General features: G+C 34.5%; 2 protein-coding genes across 6 annotated transcripts in view; one reads left to right on the top strand and one right to left on the bottom strand.

The window, feature by feature from the left end:
- Nucleotides 1-596: 596 nt before the first annotated feature.
- LOC100371847 (geranylgeranyl pyrophosphate synthase-like) lies at nucleotides 597-24,180 on the bottom strand. Of its 5 annotated transcripts, none has more exons than XM_085493965.1 (10): nucleotides 23,488-24,180; nucleotides 17,491-17,632; nucleotides 14,521-14,589; nucleotides 13,936-14,021; nucleotides 12,165-12,328; nucleotides 8,948-9,049; nucleotides 5,354-5,414; nucleotides 4,929-5,175; nucleotides 3,361-3,410; nucleotides 597-1,032 (listed from the first exon to the last, which is right to left on the bottom strand). In XM_085493965.1, exons 2-10 carry the CDS (start codon nucleotides 17,590-17,592, stop codon nucleotides 945-947), a joined length of 969 nt encoding a protein of 322 aa, XP_085350091.1. In that variant the 5' UTR covers nucleotides 17,593-17,632; nucleotides 23,488-24,180; the 3' UTR covers nucleotides 597-944. The 5 variants fall into 5 exon arrangements, with proteins under 5 accessions (XP_085350091.1, XP_085350093.1, XP_085350094.1 ...); XM_085493967.1 differs by lacking the exon at nucleotides 17,491-17,632 and adding an exon at nucleotides 15,323-15,413 and having other exon boundaries at nucleotides 23,488-24,171; XM_085493968.1 differs by lacking the exon at nucleotides 23,488-24,180 and adding an exon at nucleotides 15,323-15,413 and having other exon boundaries at nucleotides 17,491-17,521.
- LOC100372595 (uncharacterized) overlaps nucleotides 24,000-24,250 on the top strand; it is a 29,199-nt gene continuing 28,948 nt past the window's right edge. The window contains exon 1 of the mRNA XM_085493969.1: nucleotides 24,000-24,170. Within this exon, the coding sequence (XP_085350095.1) occupies nucleotides 24,049-24,170 (122 nt within the window). The 5' untranslated portion in view covers nucleotides 24,000-24,048. The remainder of the gene's footprint in view (nucleotides 24,171-24,250) is intronic.

Consider the following 24,250-nt stretch of genomic DNA (forward strand, 5'->3'; position numbering starts at 1 on the left):
TAAAATTTGAACATAATCAGTGAAAGCAAGTCAGAGATATGGCACGAGAACCAGATTCATTGAAACAAAATGGCCACCAGTTGGTCATTTTGAATCTTATCTGAAAAACAAAATTATTTGCATCAAAGTCCCATAATGTCTAATGTATATATCGAGTTTGAACAAAATTCATTTGTAAACAGCCGAGAAATGCTTGATTTTTAGGATTTTTCAGCACAAAAATGGCAGCCATTCGGCCATCTTGAATCAGATCATAAAACAAAATGATGTGCATCAAGGTCCTATAATGTCTAATGTATAATACTAAGTTTGAACAAAATCCATCTGTAAACACCCGAGAAATGCTTGATTTTGATGATTTTTAGCACAAAAATGGCCGCCATTCGGCCATCTTGAATCAGAACGTGAAACAAATTGACGTGCATATGTATAATATCATATATGATGTATGTGTGAAGTTTGATTGTGATTGTCCAGGCATTTCTAAGATACAGGTCCGGATGCACGCATAGACGCACGCACGCACGGACGTCAAAACATAAGTCCCCGTTTTCGGACTGCGTCCGAACGGGGACTAATAAAGAGATCACAAACAATTGCTACCCGGTATGTTTAATCTTAATCTCTTATGCAGTGATGAACATTGCTTGATAACAATCAATAATTTTTATTCGTTTTAGACTCAACAACTGGTCACCCATCATTGCACCTGTCTGTTACCTAATATACAAACAGTATCTCACTTTTGTTTACTAGACACAGAAATTAATACAATTCAAGTACATACTGACTTTGTGGCAATATGTTTTATGACAAGAATATCACAGTCTGACATAAAATGGAAACATTCAGATAATACAATAGTAACTTGTTTCAGCTTTAATCTTATTGATGAGAAAACGGAATGGGGATCAGCTGTTTGGTTTTTCTATCCCCACTCGCATTCAGTGAACCAAATAGACAGTATGCATTTCATCAATGAATGCTAATAAGTATGGGTTTCCTCCCAACTCAGCAATTTGAACTCGCAACCTGAAATAGAAAATAGAGATTACATCAACATCAGTGAAAATAATAATTGACTTTGGTATTTGAACGTGTGATGGTACTATTTTGAAGTTAATTTTTAAGTTTGACAGGCATGACTGAGAAAAAAGACCATCATGACTGTTTGTATCAGCATTGTACAAAATCAGTACAGGCATCTCAGAAATCACTTGTTGGGTACCACAGGAAAGTATTCTGGGATTCCTGATGTTTATCATGCACTTCATTTATAAAATATTTTGAATACTACACACAAGCTAAATCATTAGATAATATTGAAGATAATATAAATGACAAAATGTGAATGTCACAGTCCCCGTCATTTAATTATAAAATAATACATGGAACATCTGCAAACAGTTGAATTAGTATGTATTCTATGTGGGTACAACTCATCATAAAGTGGTTTCCCTTAATCTAGTATTGTACTGATAACTGACAAATTCCATTGACCCATGTCCAAAATCTCAGATTACACAAGTGCAACCAAACTATGTCTCATGCATGTATACATGCTCAAGAAACTGCATTCATAAATCTGAGTAAACCTTGATGTACCTTTGTTAATTCAGGTCTACAGTTTTCACTGAGATTTGTAATGGTACATGTACCACCCATTTATCCACTAGCCCTTACAACAATGTGTCAATGTGCCTGGCCAAGATTTATAAACAGTAACTTGCAAAGTGTTTTCACTGATCTTCAACTTTGTGACCCAGTATTTCAGTGATGGCTCTTTATATTGGAATGCAATTTTTACAGTTTAAAGATATAATATACAACAACATTTCTGACCACTTTTTAGCTCCACTGTCATCACAGATGACCCAGCGGAGCTGTTGGTATAGGGGTCTCTCCAGCATCCCGCATGAAGTTTTCCTTTAAACAACTTCTTCTTCAAAAGTACTTGACCAATTACATTCATATTTGTACCAAAGGTACTTGGGGTGGTCCTCTGTCAGATTTGTTAAATTTGTGTCAAAATATGGAATTTTGGATTTTTAGTGAATATGTTTGTCATTTTGGGAAAAATGTTATTTTCGACAACTAGTCCAAAACCGTAAATCCAAATGCTTTCATATTTCCGGCAATGATACGTGGGGTGGTCCTCTGTCAGATTTGTTAAATTTGTGTCAAAATAGGCAAATTTGGATTTTTAGTGAATATTTTTGTCAATTTTGGTAAAAAATGTTATTTTCGACAACTAGTCCAAAACCGTAGGTCCAATTGTTTTCATGTTTGCAGCAAGGATACGTGGGATGGTCCTGATTTGTTAAATTCGTTTCAAAATATGCAAATTTGGATTTTTAGTGAATATTTTTGTCATTTTCGGTAAAAAATGTTATTTTCAACAACTAGTTTGAAACCGTGAATCCTAATGTTTTCATATTTCCAGCAATGATACGTGGGGTGGTCCTCTGTCAAATTTGTTAAATTTGTGTCAAAATATGCAAATTTGGATTTTTAGTGAACATTTTTCTCATTTCAAGTTTAGCCTCAATAATGTTTGTCCAATGAAATGCACTATCCTTATGAACACTACAAAAGTTCATAATTGCAACTGCAAGCAACTGTAACTCAAGTGCAATGTTCTCTGAATGACTGACTATGAATATTACAACCACAATGCCACTTTACTGATTCTTGTTCCATGATAATGAAGACAGTGGAGCTATTTCGACCGTCGCTTGTTTCAGGATTTCAGCATTAATTTTTCATAAAACCAAACAAAAACCAGACAGTAGTCCATTTCTGTCACTGATTCAGATCAAGGTCATGACATCACTGAAAACCCTAGCATTACAATCTAAGCTAATTATTTATTCTGAGCATGTTCAGTTGTTCTCTCAGTGTTGTAGGGAGAGGTAATTTTGGGTGAAAATCATGAAAAAGACCCACTTAGGATTTTCAGATCTGGTAAAAAAATTACGTGCATATTCAACAGAGACTTGTTCATCAACCTGCCAAGTTTCATCGATATCTGCTGGAGAGTTTCTGAGAAAATGTTAGAGATGTCACGGATGGAAACCGGAAATAAGAAACTATCCTCCCTTTTTCAGGCTGCGTCTGAAACAAGGACTCATTAATGTATTTTCTTGGTTAGATTATTTTTTACACTTCGTGCCCAATAATTACTGTAATACATGTTGTATGTACTTGTATATTATTTCAATACTGTAATACATGTTGTATGTACTTGTATATTATTTCAATACTGTAATACATGTTGTATGTACTTGTATATTATTTCAATACTGGATTTATACTGAAGAAACCAAGCTGTTCAACCACCACAATTCACTATATACTTACTTCTCTTCCAGATCCAAAAGTACAGACTTAGTATAATCAAACGAGCCAACCTGTAAAAATAAATTATATTATCAAGACATATGATGGTTCATTAGGCCACACTGATTTAATTTTATGGATGACATCCAAAACTAATGCGAGAGGGCGAAAAAAAAAAAAAATCGGCAAAAAAAAAAAATGCTGCTAAAACCACAGGATTACGGAGCTATTATTACGAATTTAACCAGTGTATCAAAAAAAACAACAAGTCTTTATTTGTAGGAGGCACATGTTGATGTACACATTTCGTACTGTATTACTGTCACAGGTATCATCACCTTTGACTTTGAAAAGGCAAGAGGATAAGGCAGATGTTAGCATTGCCAAAAGCATACACATCAACTCAATAATAAAGAAAAACTTACTGTGTTGTCTTGAAAAAAACATTAATTAAAAATGAACAATAAGTTTGTCAACAGCAACCTGGAAATTCACTTCTTTGACATTCAAACTACAGCTTTTAAAGTGACACTTCAGATAGACTAAGTGTAGACACAAATGCTCTAGAACTACTTCAACTATGTAACAATATATAAGAGGCTCGATATTGAAAAGAAAACACCAATGTCACCCCGTAAGGGGACTTCGGCCAAGGAGCTTCTGCTGCTTTTGTTGCAGTTTTGTCGACTTCAATGCGGACAAAGCAACCGAACTGATTTGTCGCCTGACCGACTTTTAGGCCACCATACACCTCCACTCCTCTCCCATTTCTCTCATCATTGCAGAAGAAACGCGGGACAGCCACTCTGAATAATATGTTCTCAAAGTTGTCTGGGCGAAACTCGCTTGCCGCCACCGACCTCTCGTACAGCTGTGTAAATGTCTCCCTGGCCAAAGTCAATTGCGTACCAGTCTACAACAATCCCTCCGTTTCACCTCTGAACTTTTATGCTCGCGTATTTTGGTGGTGTGGTCGCCATGTTGGATCATTTATGGCAAAATTTGCATGTTTTGAGGCAATCTCTTTCCCATAGGTCTTTGTGCTTTACGTAACGCGCATCTAACTGTGCGGAGTTTGGTTTTGAGGTAGTGTAAAACGAGTTTTACGACAAGTCGGCGCTTTGCAACAATATGAGTCGGCAAGTTACGGACAGAAAACCGATCTGTGGAGACTCGTCGTCGGAGATTTTTTTTTTTTTTTTTTGAGAACATGCGAAAACTAATGCGCGCGCGGATGTCATCCATAAAATTAAATCGGTGTAGCCTTAGGTCAAATTTGGGGAAAAGAGATGAATATAATCACATAGTATCTCTTAGTACTAAAGTGTGGTATGTGAGAAGGCATGTGATTGGCAGAATGTTTGTTTTGTTTTCACCCACTCTACTTCAATCAATGAGAGCATAGCTCAATCATGCTACAAGATGCCTGTCAATCAATACATGAAGAAATTCATGGGTCAGTTGCCAAGCTGCTGCCAATAATGCATGTCTCTTGATGCGAAAGAAGAATTCATGAGATGTTGTGAAACCTAGACATTTTATCCAGGATTACATATTTCTAAAATGGAAGCTGAAATCGTCATGGTTACCTTATCTAAGAACTCTATACAGTACTTCTTTATGTCGTTATCTGTTGTGCGTTGTTTCAATATACTCATGACTTGTGTATTTTCTGGCTGTGTTTTGATTGCATGGATAAGAGGGAATGAGAATTTGCCTTCTGTTAAATCTTCAGCATAACTTTTATTCTCTTTGTACTCTGGGGATTTCAAATTTGCATAATCATCTCGGATTTGGAAATATAGACCAAGATTTTCCCATAATGGCTTGAAATCACTGTCAATAAATAAATAAATAAATAAATAAATAAATAAATAAATAAATAAATAAATAAATAAACATCATAATCAATATTTGTTCCCAAAGCCACCATGTCACTTTTTTTGGAGATACAGTTGTAAAATTATAATAGTTATTTAGTAAATGTGTGAACGGAGTTAATTAAAAGGCCTACCATTTATTCTCACTGAATATCTGCATTAACCTAATTCCTAGTCCAAATAACCCACCAGTTTCTAGAATTAAAACGAAGTGAACTGTAAATATTCTTGTAATGTTAGGCATGAATTATGCAGGGTTGCATGTGATTTACCAGTGAGACACATGATTTACCAGTGAGACACATGATTTACCAGTGAGACACGTGATTTACCAGTGAGACACGTGATTTACCAGTGAGACACATGATTTACCAGTGAGACACATGATTTACCCGTGAGACACATGATTTACCCGTGAGACACATGATTTACACGTGAGACACATGATTTACCAGTGAGACGCATGATTTACCAGTGAGATGCATGATCTACCAGTGAGACGCGTGATTTACCAGTGAGACACGTGATTTACCAGTGAGACACGTGATTTACCAGTGAGACATTATTCATGCTACAGTGATATGCGTGATCTACCAGTGAGACACGTGATTTACCAGTGAGACATTATTCATGCTACAGTGATACGCGTGATCTACCAGTGAAACACATGATTTACCAGTGAGACACGTGAATTACCAGTGAGACATTATTCATGCTACAGTGATACGCGTGATCTACCAGTGAAACACGTGATTTACCAGACACGTGAATTACCAGTGAGACACGTGAATTACCAGTGAGACACGTGAATTACCAGTGAGACGCGTGATTTACCAGTGAGACACATGATTTACCAGTGAGATTTGTGATTTACCAGTGAGACACATGATTTACCAGTGAGACGCATGATTTACCAGTGAGATGCATGATCTACCAGTGAGACGTGTGATTTACCAGTGAGACACATGATTTACCAGTGAGACGCATGATTTACCAGTGAGATGCATGATCTACCAGTGAGACGTGTGATTTACTAGTGAGACACGCAATTTACGAGTGAGACACGCAATTTACCAGTGAGACACGTGATTTACCAGTGAGACACGTGATTTACCAGTGAGACACGTGATTTACCAGTGAGACACATGATTTACCAGTGAGACACATGATTTACCAGTGAGACACATGATTTACCAGTGAGACACGTGATTTACCAGTGAGACACGTGATTTACCAGTGAGACACATGATTTACCAGTGAAATTTGTGATTTACCAGTGAGACGCATGATCTACCAGTGAGACACATGATTTACTAGTGAGACACATGATTTACCAGTGAGACACATGATTTAACAGAGACACATGATTTAACAGAGACACATGATTTACCAGTGAGACACGTGATTTACCAGTGAGGCACGTGATTTACCAGAGAGACACATGATTTACAAGAGAGACACATGATTTACCAGTGAGACACATGATTTACCAGTGAGACACATGATTTACCAGTGAGACACATGATTTACCAGTGAGACACATGATTTACCAGTGAGACACATGATTTACCAGTGAGACATATGATTTAACAGTGAGACATATGATTTAACAGTGAGACGCGTGATTTAACAGTGAGACGCGTGATTTAACAGTGAGACGCGTGATTTACCAGAGAGACACGTGATTTACCAAAGAGACACATGATTTACCAGAGAGACACATGATTTACCAGTGAGACACATGATTTACCAGTGAGACACATGATTTACCAGTGAGACACATGAATTACCAGAGAGACACATGAATTACCAGAGAGACACATGATTTACCAGTGAGAGAAAGCCACAAAGGTTTTTTCTAGGCAAGCATAAAACAGCATGAATAACGAAAATTACAGTAATTACAATTTCTGTTTTTTGTAACTATTATCTGTAACTATGACTGGAGCAGACCTAAGACACAGTTATCTGTACTCACTTTTACAACTATGACTGGAGCAGACCTGAGATACAGTTATCTGTACTCACTTTTACAACTATGACTGGAGTAGACCTGAGATACAGTTATCTGTACTCACTTTTACAACTATGACTGGAGCAGACCTGAGACACAGTTATCTGTACTCACTTTTACAACTATGACTGGAGCAGACCTGAGATACAGTTATCTGTACTCACTTTTACAACTATGACTGGAGCAGACCTGAGATACAGTTATCTGTACTCACTTTTACAACTATAACTGGAGCAGACCTGAGATACAGTTATCTGTACTAACTTTCACAACTATGACTGGAGCAGACCAGAGATGCAGTTTTTTGTACTCACTTTTACAACTATGACTGGAGTAGACCTGAGATACAGTTATCTGTACTCACTTTTACAACTATAACTGGAGCAGACCTGAGATACAGTTATCTGTACTAACTTTCACAACTATGACTGGAGCAGACCAGAGATGCAGTTTTTTGTACTCACTTTTACAACTATGACTGGAGTAGACCTGAGATACAGTTATCTGTACTCACTTTTACAACTATGACTGGAGCAGACCTGAGACACAGTTATCTGTACTCACTTTTACAACTATGACTGGAGCAGACCTGAGATACAGTTATCTGTACTCACTTTTACAACTATGACTGGAGCAGACCTGAGATACAGTTATCTGTACTCACTTTTACAACTATGACTGGAGCAGACCTGAGACACAGTTATCTGTACTCACTTTTACAACTATGACTGGAGCAGACCTGAGATACAGTTATCTGTACTCACTTTTACAACTATGACTGGAGCAGACCTGAGATACAGTTATCTGTACTCACTTTTACAACTATGACTGGAGCAGACCTGATATACAGTTATCTGTACTCACTTTTACAACTATAACTGGAGCAGACCTGAGATACAGTTATCTGTACTCACTTTTACAACTATGACTGGAGCAGACCTGAGATACAGTTATCTGTACTCACTTTTACAACTATGACTGGAGCAGACCTGATATACACTTATCTGTACTCACTTTTACAACTATAACTGGAGCAGACCTGAGACACAGTTATCTGTACTCACTTTTACAACTATGACTGGAGCAGACCTGAGATACAGTTATCTGTACTCACTTTTACAACTATGACTGGAGCAGACCTGAGATACAGTTATCTGTACTCACTTTTACAACTATGACTGGAGCAGACCTGAGACACAGTTATCTGTACTCACTTTTACAACTATGACTGGAGCAGACCTGAGATACAGTTATCTGTACTCACTTTTACAACTATGACTGGAGCAGACCTGAGACACAGTTATCTGTACTCACTTTTACAACTATGACTGGAGCAGACCTGAGATACAGTTATCTGTACTCACTTTTACAACTATGACTGGAGCAGACCTGAGATACAGTTATCTGTACTCACTTTTTCAACTATGACTGGAGCAGACCTGATATACAGTTATCTGTACTAACTTTCACAACTATGACTGGAGCAGACCAGAGATGCAGTTTTTTGTACTCACTTTTACAACTATGACTGGAGTAGACCTGAGACACAGTTATCTGTACTCACTTTTACAACTATGACTGTAGCAGACCTGAGATACAGTTATCTGTACTCACTTTTACAACTATGACTGGAGCAGACCAGAGATGCAGTTATCTGTACTCACTTTTACAACTATGACTGGAGCAGACCTGTGATACAGTTATCTGTACTCACTTTTAATCACCATATCTTTGTATTCTTCTTCAGTAGGACATACATATGCATCCCTCCACCATATATCCATACCTTGACCTTCATGTAATGACAATAATTGTTCTGAAAATAAAGATACAATACAATCAATTTAATGTATGATTGTACATTGTGCGACAGAAACCTGTACCATAGTTTATAAAGGCATAAACTCAATTCAAATATTATTGTGATTGGCTCAAGAGTTGGATTGGCCCAAGATATGCCAATATGCTTTCATCTTATCCATATGGGATGCAACCTGCCCACTAAATCAAATGTTAACTCATTATTATTAATTTATTTTCACTATTGTTTCACAGAACCATTGCTGGATTGGAATTCTAACAGCCAATTTGAATTTATATACTTTTATATTCATAAAACATTTAGTATTGACACTAGGTGAGTGAGGTGTTAATAAATACCATATTGGACACCATGGCAACCATCTTATACTTTAACTCATCAAACTGTTCCAAGATATCCTGGTAAGCTGTATGTTCTGCGGAGTAAGCCATTTACTTTAATACTAAGATTTTACTCATTAACCAATGTTTTATAAATTAATAAAGTCATAGAGAATGGAGTGGTTGCATTTTTCATTGCTGTGGGAACTATCAGTTGACATTGTATAAGGAAAACGCATATTTAGAAAAGCAACATGAGTGAGTTACATACTCATCATCCAGACTTTTATAAGAAGGCAAGGGACCCTTACTTGTACAACACAACCTGGTTACCAGGCTACCAATATTTATTATAATAAACAAGCAGTCTCTCAGCTGAGATAGCTCCGCTGTTAGGAATGCGCAATTAAAGAATTGAAGACATCACAGGTTTGTACATTGTCCTAGATCATCTTTGTACTAAGTTTCATTGAAATGGAATAATTAGTACTTTAGATATCAGTGTGATAGCTTAAAACTGGTTAATTATGCAAATTATTAATTAATATGTACAGATTGTAACCCACAATTATTCAGGTCTGTCTATTGTCCTACAGCATCCATGTACAAAGTTTCATTGAAATGTGATGATTAGTACTTGAGAAATCAGTGTGAAAGCTGAAAATTAATTAATTATTCAAATTAGGTAATTAATATGCACTGATATTACCCTAAAAACTATCAGGTCTGCCTATTGTCCTACTACAGCATCCATGAACAAAGTTTCATTGAAATGTGATGATTAGTACTTGAGAAATGAGTGTGAAAGCTGAAAAATTAATTAATTATGCAAATTGGGTAATTAATATGCACAATTATTTACCCTAAAACTAATCAGGTCTCTGGATAGTCCTAAAGGATCTACATGTATGTACCAAGTTTCATTGAAATGTAATCCTCACTACTTATATCAAATGCTGAAAATTAATTAATTATGCGAATTAGGTAATTCATATGTACTGATATTACCATAAAAACTATCAGGTCTGTGCAGTGTCATATGACATCTATGTACCAAGTTTCATTGAAATGTGATGATTAGTACTTGAGATATCAGTAGAAAAACTGAAAATTGACTAATCATTATGCAAATTAGGTAATTAGTATTCACGGATTATTACCAAAAACTAATCAAAACCTAGCATTAGTTCAGAGCATCTATGTACGAAGTTTTATCAAAATCCAATGAGTGGTTGTTTAGATATCAGTGGAACAGTCATGCAACCGCTAAAAATTAGCTAATTATCATGCAAATTAGGTAATTAATATGCACGGATTTTTACCAAAAACTAATCAAATCTGCACATATGTTCAGAGCATCTATGTACCAAGTTTCATCAAAATCCAATTAGTGGTTCTTTAGATATCAGTGGAACAGTCATAGAACAGCTAAAAATTAGCTAATTATCATGCAAATTAGGGAATTAACGAGCATGGATTTTTACCAAAACCTAATCAAATCTGCGCATTGGCCCAGAGCATCTATGCATCAAGTTTCATCAAAAACCGATGTATGATTCTTGAGATAGCAGTGGAACAGTCGGACACACATACACACACACACATACTTGTATTGCTATATGTTCCGAGGACTTAACTTTTAATATAGTTGCGATATGAACTCGATTAAAACGCGTTCCTATATAGGGTTGAGTTTTAATTGGAGTTTAATTAAACTCAATTACAATGCAATAAAATGGAGAATTGCATTTTAATTAAGTTTAATTAAACAAGAGTTGAATATCCCGTGACTGAACATAGAAATGTTTGCGAAGCTTAGGTTTACTATCGGGGTAAGGTATGGTACAATTATATTAATATAACGTGAACCATACCTTCCCCCGATACTAAACCTAAGCTACGCAAAACGTATTAATAATCGAATTAACTATTAATATAAATTATGTTTTCCGAGAACTATGAAAAAGGTCCTCGGAAGGTGTGTATGTCCTCGAAGTTGCTATATATCTGTATTTTTGTCCTCGCAACATATAGCAATCCAAGTACACACACACACACTAACTGCAAAGACTCCCATTATGTACTTCACACATGGGAGTCAAAAACAAGCAGCCTGTCGGCTGAGATAGCTCCGCTGTTAGCAATGCACATTTCAATTAAAGAACTGAAGCTATCATTAGCAAATGAACAATATGTATAGTATCAAAGCAATCGGACTTGCTGTATTCAACAAGCATTCGAAAATATCAGTTTTTACCAAAAAAGACAAAATTAATCATTAAAATTAGAGAATTGAAGATATCATCATAAATGAACAAAACTGAGAGAGGTTTACCTGTAGTACCTATATATGTAATAGCAAAGCAATCAGACTTAGGGTTTTCAACAAGAAGTCGAAAATATCACTTTTTACCAAAAATTACAAAAATATTGACCAAAATTAGAGAATTAAAGATATAATCACAAATCTAAGTGTAGTACTTGTATGTATAATATCAAAACAATTGGCCACACAATTTTCAACAAAAAGTTGAAAATATCACTTTTTTCAACAAATGATAAAAATAATCACCAAAATTAGAGAATTAAAGATATCATCATGAAATGAACAAATCTAAGTGAGGTCATCCAAGTTACATATACACCAAATTTCAAATCAATCAGGCATGTGGTTTTCAAGAAGAAGTAAAAAAGTAGCAAGTTGACTCAGACGATGGACGCCAACAGACAATCACTCATATGATAAGCTCCGCTTGACAAACTGGAAAGAGGAGCTAAAAAGAATGTACCTGTATAAACTTGTGTAACTTGAGCATTATTCAAATTAAGTAGTTTTTGTAATGCAAGAAAGAAAACATAGTTGGCACAGTTAATTGTATGTGGAATGCCATATATGTTGTGAGCAACTGGAATTCCACGTCGCAATTTTGAGTTGTCTTCAATGTCATCAATTCTGAAAAAAAATTAAAATATTAGAAAGAATAAGAAAAATGAACATATAGCAATGGACAAATCTCAGTAACCCCCTTCAATTTATTTATTTAAGGTAGAGATGCAGTTTACCTGACAGGTATTTTAATTAGTTAATTAGGAAACCAAAATGACCTCCCTTGTCCACAAAACTATATATTTTCGGAAAGCTTATTGTATGAATTTTAAAGTTTTGTTTTTTATGGACACTGTAGTTTGAAATATGCACAAAAATGGCTTTTTTGGACAAAAGTGATTTAAAAACAATTAGCTGCTAAACCATGCTTCTGTTTCCTGTCAAAATTGGTTTATGGGTACATGTGTTTACTATGAAGAAAGCGCCGTCTTGAAAACTGTCTACCAGTTGTCAATTTTGTAGGGCAGCAGCTCAAATTTCACTACCGGGTACTTCAAGTTTATGCATAAATTAACACCCAGGCTAGTTGTCTGTACGATTGCTGTAACACTATTCAACTAAAAACAATGCCCCGATGGCGTTTTGAAGATAAACACATTGTCAATCATTTGTGAAAATTTCAAAAGAAAAGGTCAAAGCATCTAGGAGCTATTTTTTTTTAAAGTTCTGGAATGTGCACTAAAAAGGAAGCTGAGATAATTGCTAATTTGCATAACAATTCACTCAGTAAGAAGTTTGCTAATGCTCATAATTAAAATGGCTGTTACAGTTTCAAATTTAAATGTATTATCGTTTTGTAAAAAGTTAAATACAGTGCATAATATGGAGATCCCGTCATTTATTTTTTTCACCATGTTTTTTTTTATATTATTTATGTACAGCCTTGCTAAATCTTGCTAAGCATTCAAAAGAGATAATTTTGCACCTGTTATTGAGTATGTTCCACTATTCACAATTCTACACAATTTCAACAGTCTATAGCCAAGACTTTTTGGATAATAAAAAGCAAAAAAAAAAAATGTCACTCCAAAGTGCCCACGATCCTGCATCTCTACCTTAATTAAAGACTAAGTTTTTCAGAGAAGGTAATTAGCATATTTACACCAATATTGACAGTAAAGCAATTGTGATCTAAGACCAAATACCTAACAAATATTACAATAAAGACAAAAATAATAGGGAGAATTTGAACTTTAAAGCTTGAACATATATATAAGCAAGTTAATAATGAAATTAAATCGGCACCGTATTAGAAGATATAAACACCCCAAAACTCCACTTGCTGAAAGGCTATGCAAAACATGTAAACCATTTTATTACTTTCTATAAACTTTACTCATCTGAAAGAACATCAGTGTTTGTCAAATTTGATAGAGTGAGCTAAAATTTCCATGAATTACAATGTAGATAATTGACAACAATTTACAACGATTATAAATACATCAAATCTACATTTACTGAAAAAAGTGATAGAACACATAAAAAGTGCAAATGAAAATTGAAAAATGTCAGAAACTTGCTTAACATACTGGCTCTTCTAAATACTATCTATTTTAAAGTGTCAGCCTGTATTCATTTATGACAAGAGTGGTGATTTGCAAAAATATTATGTATTCTGCTTCTCAAATTTTATCCTTGGTTGAACCCCTCCCCTCAATACTAAAACAACTCACAGTAAACTAGCATTGTGAAGCATCTGTACAACTTCACCAATCACATGTAACTTCTCTTCAGGTATATTCAACCAGTGATTAAAACCCTAGAAAGAAAGTGAAAAATATGAGAATAGAGTGATTAATATGGCAAAACCAGACTATTATCAGATCCATAGCAAGCAGCATAGTCGTACGTTCTAGGCATGTACCACGAAATCTATCCATGCATGCTCAAAATCTGGCAGAAATGCATGATTTTGTTGCATATTTAACAATAAAATCAGTTGGTCATCCATAGTTGTCCCCAACTGAGTTTAACTTTAAAACTGGGTTCAATTATATTTGATTGAAATTAAAAAACAAAGAAGAATGTAAAGATGGCAACTGTAAAATCATTTTATAGCTGAAAGTCATCCAGTCTTATATTGAATTTAGTGAGAAAGTCATTTCTCAAACAATCAAACCATTTAAATAGACTTATTAAAAATTAATACCAAATTAACTGTGTTTATTTGATGCAGCCTAATCGTTAAAATAAACTGGTGCAGAATCTAAACTAAATTAGCTTGAATAAAATTCTATTAAAATATAGATACATCTTACTTGTGTTAACTTCATGCGAATTTCTTTTCCAGGAACTTGACGAAGGTAATGAAACGGTTCAAGTAATATCTAAAAAAAATTAAAAAATCAAAGAAAGCTTAGAAAGAACTCCTGTGTGCTGAGAGTATTGAGGACACATTAAAAATTAATTCAAAATTACTTGTACATGAGATATTGATGGAATAGCTGAAAACTAATTATGTAAATCAGGTAACTAATATGAACAGAACAGAACAAAAAAATTTATGCTAATTTGAGAATTAATATGAAAAAATTTTAACCCAAAATTAATCAGGCTGTCTATTTATGTACCAAATTTTATTCAAATGTGATGATCAGTAATTGAGATATCATGTATTAATTATGTTAATTAGATGATTAATAAGCATAAATATTTACTAAAAATTAATTGGGTCTCTGCATAGTTCTCTTTAAAAGTTTCATTAAAATCCAACTCGTGGTTCTTTATATATCAGTGGAACATTATGCAAATTAGGTAATTAATATCCAATTAAAAATAATCAGGTCTCTGCATAGTCCTATAAGATCTATATAGCAAGTCTCATTGAAATATGATGATTAGTACTTGAGATATCAGACGAAAAGCTGAAAATTAACTAATTGTGCTGATAAGGTGATTAATATTTTAAAATATTTACCCAAAAGCTAATCAGGTCACTGCACAGTCCTTAAGTAACTATGTAGCAAGTTTCAGTGAAATGTGATAATTACTACTTGAAATATCAAAAGCTGAAAATTAATTAATTATACATATTAGGTAATTAATATGTACTAATATTACCTTAAAAACTACCAGGTCTGTGCAGTGTCCTATGACATCTATGTACCAAGTTTCATTGAAATGTGATGATTACTACTTGAAATATCAAAATCTGAAAATTAATTAATTATGCAAATTAGGTAATTAATATGTACTCATATTACCCTAAAAACTATCAGGTCTGTGCAGTGTCCTTAGACATCTATGTACCAAATTTCATTGAAATGTGATAATTAATACTTTAAATATCAAAAGCTGAAAATTAATTAATTATGCAAATTAGGTAATTAATATGTACTCATATTACCCTAAAAACTATCAGGTTTGTGCAGTGTCCTATGACATCTATGTACCAAGTTTCATTGAAATGTGATGATTACTACTTGAAATATCAAAAGCTGAAAATTAATTAATTATGCAAATTAGCTAATTAATATGTACTGATATTACCCTAAAAACTATCAGGTCAGAGCAGTGTCCTTAGACATCTATGTACCAAATTTCATTGAAATGTGATAATTAATACTTGAAATATCAAAAGCTGAAAATTAATTAATTATGAAAATTAGGTAATTAATATGTACTCATATTACCCTAAAAACTATCAGGTTTGTGCAGTGTCCTATGACATCTATGTACTAAGTTTTATTGAAATGTGATGATTAGTACTTGAGATATCAGTCGAAAATTGATTAATCATTATGCAAATTAGGTAATTAATATTGCAGATTTTTACCCAAAACTAATCAAATCTGCGCATTAGTTTGGAGCATCTATGTGCCAAGTTTCATCAAAATCCAATGAGTGGTTCTTTAGATATCAGTGGAACAGTCATAGAACAGCTAAAAATCAGCTAATTATCATGCAAATTAGGTAATTAATATGCATGGATTTTTACAAAAACCAAATCTAATCTGCGCATTGGCCCAGAGCATCTATGCACCAAGTTTCATCAAAAATCAATGTATGGTTCTTGAGATATCAGTGGAACAGACACACACATACAGTCAAATTTTACATGGACGTTAGGATGAGAAAGTAACCTTTAACCCTTAGTGAGCACATCATGTTAAATGCAGTTGTCAAAGTCACTGCCAAGATTCAATTGGACAAAAATGGATAACCTAAGGCATTCAACCCATAATGGATGAAAGGACACTTTATGTTACAAATACATGCAAGGTGAAAATCAAGATCATACATTATCAATACCAGTAAATTTGTCGCGCGAGAGATTGAGAGAAAACCTAACATGAACTGTTCAATATTCTGAGAACATATTTATTTTACCCCAGATTATCACACAGGCTAAGAAGAATATGAGTTTAGATACATCAACATGTGAAACATGATCAGTATTTAAATCCTGGAAGAGTATATAATATGTGGTGAAATGTCACAATGTGATATCATGTGCAAATGAACATGGTACACTGTTCACCACTGCTTCAAACAAACTATGACAGCTTCCTCAGATCACAGGTACTGATATCCTATTTGTGTACAGTCTTTAGTTTTCATGGTACGTAAATAGTAATTTGGAATCAGCCATGGTATAATGCAATACAATTGTATTCACATCAAACATGGAAAAATTGTTCTGGTCTACATTTCATTTCTTACTTTTCCATTCCTAGGCAAAATTAAAGTAAAGGTCTGATTTTATATTCAATCCTGTGTATGAGTGTCTTACAGTGTATTTAAGAAAGAACACAGTAATCTATTATGTTTTGGACCAAGCTGCTCAAATCCATTATGTCCAATAGTCTGAATGATGATGTAATTTAATTCACTGGTAATATAATATTATTGGTGAGCAATGAGACTTTACGTTGAGCTGACTAACCCATAGGTGCTTCTATTTGATGACAAAAAAAGTGCATTACAATTGCCAGAGATGCCCCTAAGTAGTTTGATCCAAACATAAATTATGTCAGAATAGTGACAGACTACAATGATGTCTCGTGTCTAGAGTGATTATGGCATACAAAATATACAAAAAATTTAGATTTTAATTAATTAAAGTAATTTGATGTTGACGTCCGAAAATTTGCATTGGGCATTGAGAATTCAAGTGCTATTAACATGGAAATATACATGTTATATATAGATAAAGTATTACAGTTATAAAGTAACATGTGTTGCATGCCAATTATCATAGTATGAATAAAACACTACCACACCCGCACCTGTTGTAACTTGCTCTGATCGGTGAAGAACGGGATAAAGTAATTCTGTTTCAATTTATCAAACGGTAATGAAGTGGGTCTCTGTGGCCTTGGTTCATCCATTCTAGCAGTTATCGATGTAATCTATGAAAACTGAGCAGCTCTGTGGTAGACAACTACTGATATGTTATCCAATATATGTGAAAGACTTTGTGAAGGCATGGAAGGTATTACAATGCATGGTGGAAGGTGAGGAGGTTGGATATGAGAAGGCATACCAAGACAATGACATCATTTATATGCAGAAACAACTGTAGTAACATGTCAGATGCCAGAGAATTACTTGGGTCAATAACCTTCTGGTTATTGAAGAATAGAATTGACTCTTGTATGAAAGACATTGCCTTTTCAGCTAGATATGTTACCATAAACAACAAATAACAAGAGACTTCATTGAAAACACATCTTTGCATTTATTTCATAAAAAAATAACAATTCAGGTTTTAAATTTAATTTGCTCTTTATGTCAATTTGAAACCTAATGTGTTTTTCTCTCCCTCCCTGTTGCTGTGGTGCAGTGCCCTCATAGGCTGTGCCTGGTGTTTTTCTCTCCTTCCCTATTGCTGCGGTGCAGTGCCCTCATAGGCCGTACCTGGTGTTTTTCTCTCCCTCCCTATTTCTGCGGTGCAGTGCCCTCATAGGCCGTACCTGGTGTTTTTCTCTCCCTCCCTATTTCTGCGGTGCAGTGCCCTCATAGGCCGTACCTGGTGTTTTTCTCTCCCTCCCTATTTCTGCGGTGCAGTGCCCTCATAGGCCATACCTGGATTTAATCCTTCCATAGCTTGTATAATAATATAATTTGCATATGCAGTCTTTTACAATAGAAACAAATTAAATAATATAGGAATGTAAAAGCACCTGGGCTTTGGCAATGTAGCAATATTGCCAGATATATTTAGAAAATTGTGGATTGAATTACTTTAAAATTTAGTAAAATTATTAAAAATATGTCTCTGAAACTGTAGATTTTGATGACCCTCTGACTTATAGGGGATAATCTGTTGGTTAATACTAATCCAAATTTGTTACCTGTGACATGTATTACTATTCTCATATCAAAACTCAAATAAAGAGTCCAGTATCATAAGCATGATTATTTGTTATGGCTTTATGAATTATAATGTTAATCCTGAATGATCTATGTACATTTTTATTATATTTATTTTAAAGGCCCTTCAGGCTTGAAAGCTCTTTGTTATTGTAGTGTTTATTATTATTATTGCGTCACTATTTTCAAAAGACTTCTTTTCAAAAATGGCTGCACCATTTTGGCTGAAAATTGAGATATACATTCTACATGTTCTACAAAGTGATTTTTTCAGATTTTTGATTAGTAATGTGGTGTGGCTGCCATTTTGGATTTGGTAAAACCCAGAAGTGCTTAATTACGCCACTTTCTGAGGGTTTAGGATTATTACATTTTTTTGTACAGTATCTATATGGACTATGTGGAGTAAGATTCGTAAAAAAAACGGTCAAGTGACTTCAGCTGCCATTTTTAATTTTCAAAAAACCTTTTCAGATTTTCAAGTAATCACATGGTTTGGTCGCCATCCTGGATTATGTAATTTAAAGTAATTGACCAATTGCCCATGATCTGTTTGTCCAATCAGTGTGCAATTTGGCAGGTGTCTACTTTACTAGTAAAGTTTACTCTGTACAAATCATGTGTCCAGGTCAAATGGTTTAGTTGCAATCATAGTTTATGTGAAAAAAGTGAAATTGGCTATTTTTGATTCAAATTTTGTTTTGCATATCATTTGCATAATCAGTATTGAAGACAAATTCCAAAACATTCATTTTCTTGGCCATATAGCACACTACCCAAATTCATCTTTCTATTCAAAAAACCCAGCCCTTCTGGGAAAGAAGATTTTTGAATGTTTTATTACATTTTTTTCATACAATGCATAATGTATACTGAATGAGCAATACATAATACATTAAGATAGTGATTTGCAAATAAAAATCTGTTTTTTTTTTTAATTGGACACATTATACAAGAGACAAACATAACAGCTGACCATATAAGGTCATGTGACTTTATAAATAGGCATATCTCAAATACTGTTGCAGATAAGAACATGCAGCCAGAGACAATATTGGTCGCACTGGTCAAGTGATATGAATAATTTATCAAATGACCATATATGGTCAAGTTAGCTTATTAATATACACAACTGTAATATTTCTTTTGTAGATATATACATGCAACCAGTACCATAGTGATGACATTAGACAAGAAATAAAGAATGACCATATAAAGTCATGTAACCTTGTTAATATGCACAACTTCCAAGGCTCAAGCATTGTTGCAGTAAGGAACTTGCAACTATTGCCATAATGATTAGATGATGAATAACCATTGTGTAACCTCTTTGATATGCATAACTGTATTAGTTGAAACTCTGTTGCAGATAGGTGCATGCAGCCAGTGATATTATAATAGCATTGGACAAGAGATATGACAGACTAATATACCAGATGGTCATATATGTATATGTGACTTTATTTGTATGTATATCTGCACTGCATTGTAGTGATACAGTATAACTAACATAACACATGACTGTATAGATTGCACAAATCAAATTTTCCAACATCTTTATCGGTCTTTTACTTGAAAGCCATTATTTGCTGCTATGTATTTATATTTTTTGTTTTATTTTTTTAGACATTTAATACCACCTTTAGAAGATATTCCTACAAATAAACATAGGCTACATGCTGATATGATGTATGTGACAAAAATATGAGACTGTACATGGGTCTGAGAAATATAGTATGGCCAAAGCAGAAGCTTACTAGTAATAGATGGCTGCTACCTTATAGAGAATTGAAGATATTGTCATGAGATGGACAAATCTGACAGAGGTCCACCCAAGGTATCTGCATACTGAGCATTAAAGGAATAGTGCTTGGAGTTTTCAAGAACAAAATTGAAAATAATATTTTTTACTAAAAATGACAAAAATATTAGCCTGTGGGAATCCTAATAAACAAGATTTAAAGTTCACAACTGGCGATTCAGCAATTTTAGGAATTGTCAACACGTCCATGTTGGCTGCATGATTTTGTAAAAAAATTAATTAACTGACATTTATTCTGTAGTTACATTTTATGTATACTATAGGGTCCATAGTATCTTTTCTTACTGATTTGACTACATTGTGTACTTGATGTTTCCCATTACTGTATTCTCCAGCTTAATCATCAGATTATTTGTAAGCATAAGATTGTAATGTGAATTTTGTTCATTAATGGAATACTGTGTGATGTCATGTGTACCGGATGTAACTTAGAATATAGTAATAAAGTGTGAAATAAAGGAATCTCATGAATTAATGTTACCTCAACTTGGAAACAGTGTGATTTTAGTATGTACATGTATATAGGGTATTTATTTTAAGTTTCTGCCCTGTATAATTTCACAAAAATAAGTACATGTTTAGAGGCTTTTTTGAAAATCTATACTTGGGTACCAGGTCTGACTTGAACTACCCCCCCCCCCCCCCCCCCCCCCGGTGTGATGACAGTATCTTCAGGGCCAAAGTGATTCAGACTCCCATATAGACTGTATGCCTCGAACTGTTTACTAGTACTTACTTATTAGTCACTTATTAGTCTGACTGTTATATACATGTACACATGTACAACCCAGAACAAGCTAAAAGTCAGTTGCTTGATGCCAGGAGAGCTGCGAAACTAATAAGTATATGTTGTCAAGTTCGAGAGTGTGTTTTTACGTACAGTGTCTCGAACATTTAACAACACGTTGAACAGGAAGTCCATCTTAGAGTACAGAAGATGTTTCAGTAACTTAAGAATTGTTATGCATATCAAAATCCTTTATTGGAACAGAACATGTTATATATTCACCAAAAAACAAAGTTGCCATGATCTAGGCAAACAGCGAATTGGAAACAAAAGAAATCATCCGATCATTTGCCTTTCGAGCAAAAAAAGGTCGAGGCCAAAAATAGGATAGGTTAATTTTAGAAGCGCGCGGGGAAAAAAAATGTGGGACGTGAATCACCCTAGTGATGAAAAATCAGTGATACATGTAATAACCACAGTCCCTGTTTAATAACCAAGAGATGAGAGACTATTTACCTCAACGATAGCTACGGTAATTGCGACCAGTGTTCCCTCTAAGCCTTATTTTCGCTCAATTTTCTCAGATTCAATTGTAGTTTCTCAGTGAAATTTTGTCTTTTGAGAAACTTTCCATGCATTTTGTATGCAGAAAAAACATTTCAAGGGGAAAATGGGCAAATTTTCACAGTATTTTCAAGATTCAAAAAAATTAAAGGGAACAGTGATTGCGACTCAATCGATATTTGATTCCAGGAAACACGGTGACCAGTGAAGACCAAAACAACACAAACCTTTGTGTATTTTTAATAGAGGACATGGACTCATTCTTATTACAGACTCCTGGGGACAATTGTTTATATGGTGTAATTCACTCTGGCGTGGGAATACAGAAAAGTCAAGGATAATTAAAAATGGTGACAAATGTCAAAACACTATTATGCTAATTAGCTTTTTCGACGGCGTTTTTGCTTGGCGGTAGCTACAAGAATTTGAACCAAAACGTTATCGGCAAGACTCTGAAGATGAAAGTGACAGCAAGGCAAATAAACATGTGAAGCAAAAAAGACTGCTTCGAGCCGTAGCGTAAAATGGGGGACAAAACCATTATTGACTTTTGAGGGGAAAGGAAATCAATCAATTTGAGGGTGTCACAATAAGCGAGGGAGAAAATAGTTTTTGTACTATGAAAAATGAAGAACTTTAATGTACTTTTTGTACTTTGGTACAACGTCATTTTTGTTTGATTACCTAATGCTTTTGGGTTCATGTGCTGCAAGTTACAGAGCACATACCTAAGCCGCCGTCCCTCAGCAAATAATTAAGCCAATGCATTTTCGGTGTTGAAATTGCGAAACTATCTGTTTTTACGTAATCTGGGAAGTTCGAATTACTAAACGAAGTACAGAACGACAAAGCTGAGAACCAACACTTACCAAAAATTATATCTCAAAAGTGAATATTCGTGGCGTATTTTATGTCTAACCAGACCGGAAGTGGGAATTTGTTACCACTAAATATCCAAACATATTTTAGTATAAGGTAATAATTATAAAAAGGTTAGCGCAAGAGTATGGCTTTTACTTCCACTAGAGTCGGAAATCTGGAAACAGTCGACAGTATCAGGATAGGTGGACGTGGCTACAACACAAGAAATACCTCAAATTTACTCAAATACGAGTAATCAATTTCAACAAAATAAACAATAACTGTCTATTTCAATAAAACACAAATTCAAAACAGAAAATGTGTTGATAAATTTCACTCAACTCAGGATTCAACTACTGTAAAATGCTTTATTTTCACTTGGATATAATTTTAATGATTCAGTGAAAATAAAATCATGCGAATATACCGGTACCTTTTTTTCTATATTTTACATTCAACTTACTCGTCAAAAATCAGTGAAAACAAATTCCATACAAAACACCCAAAATGCCTTTTCAGCAAATATCAATTCTAGCTAAAATAAAGCATTTTACAGTATCAACTCGACTTCACAGTTCACACACTTTGACGTTCTATGGTTAACCTGGTATGTAATTTCTATTTTCTGTGCTCGCTCACCAGGCATTGCCTGCTACATATTAATAGATTAATTAAGTCAAGATCCCTCAGGGCAGATTCAAGTAATGAAATGTTTGCGGTTGTAACGTCCACAGTCAGCTCATACAAGTGATACTAAAATAAATGCGATTTACAGATATTTACTACATTGGCGCAGCCATCTTGAAAAAAATGCTTGAAACTAAATACAAGATAGCTGCCCCCCTTATATAATAAATATTGGTAAATTAATCGCAGAAAAAAATTAAAATGCGATCAAACTCAAATTATGTAATTGTGGCATTAAACAATACTCACCCTTTCTTGATTGCCATTTCGCTCAAGTAAATTCCCGCTGTCATTTCCACTCACGTTGCTCGCCATTTCTTACGTGACTCAGAATTTAGATTGATGAATTGATGATGACGAATTAAATGTCAACAGCAAAAATAGCAGTATGACTATGATCCGAAATTTACTTTACAGTAAAGGGTGAACTACAGTGCGTCACAGTTATCAATGTCGAATCACTAACGTGGCTAAACGTGATTATTCATTTGGAAATGAGTAAAAATAAAAAAATAAATGTATTCATGTCAACAACTTTCTTCCAATGGGCGCAGCCATTTTATGAATGTGTTTGCTCGTTTCTTGTTGTCTCCAAAGGGTGAAAGATTTTGGAGATTAGAAAGGACTCACCGTTTTGTTAATTAATTTTTTATGTTCACGAACTTATATTCAATAACATTAATTTGTCATGGTCTGATCATAGGCTAAATAATCAAGCAACACGAGGTATTAATATAATCGCGGAAGGTAGTCACGTGACATTTGTTTTCAAAGGTCATTCACATCGGTGGGAGTACCGGCGGCGTGATTATGGAAAGAGGCGGTGGAGATACCGATCATACTTTCCATGTTGACGACACTGAACTGCTGAATGACAAATTGGGAGAAACGCATATTTGTACAGACTGTTGCGATGTACTAGAACGCAATAGGTAAGTATCGGGTAACTCCGTCTTTGCCCTGAGCACAGTCCTGTAGGTTGGCACCCGGACCGAATGATCAGCGGAAGAAG

This window comes from Saccoglossus kowalevskii, chromosome 19 (genome assembly GCF_978046115.1).
Source record: "Saccoglossus kowalevskii chromosome 19, keSacKowa6.1, whole genome shotgun sequence".
Classification (NCBI taxonomy): Eukaryota; Metazoa; Hemichordata; class Enteropneusta; family Harrimaniidae; genus Saccoglossus; species Saccoglossus kowalevskii.

What these genes read in the sequence shown, in the direction of transcription:
- LOC100371847 (XM_085493965.1), bottom strand. Translation starts at nt 17,592, where the DNA reads ATGGATGAACCAAGGCCACAGAGACCCACTTCATTACCGTTTGATAAA. An exon ending in TTCGCATGAAGTTAACACAA is followed by an intron (nt 14,022 to 14,520) that starts GTAAGATGTATC and finishes CTTTCTTTCTAG; the next exon opens with GGTTTTAATCACTGGTTGAA. An exon ending in CTTCACAATGCTAGTTTACT is followed by an intron (nt 12,329 to 13,935) that starts GTGAGTTGTTTT and finishes ATTTTTTTTCAG; the next exon opens with AATTGATGACATTGAAGACA.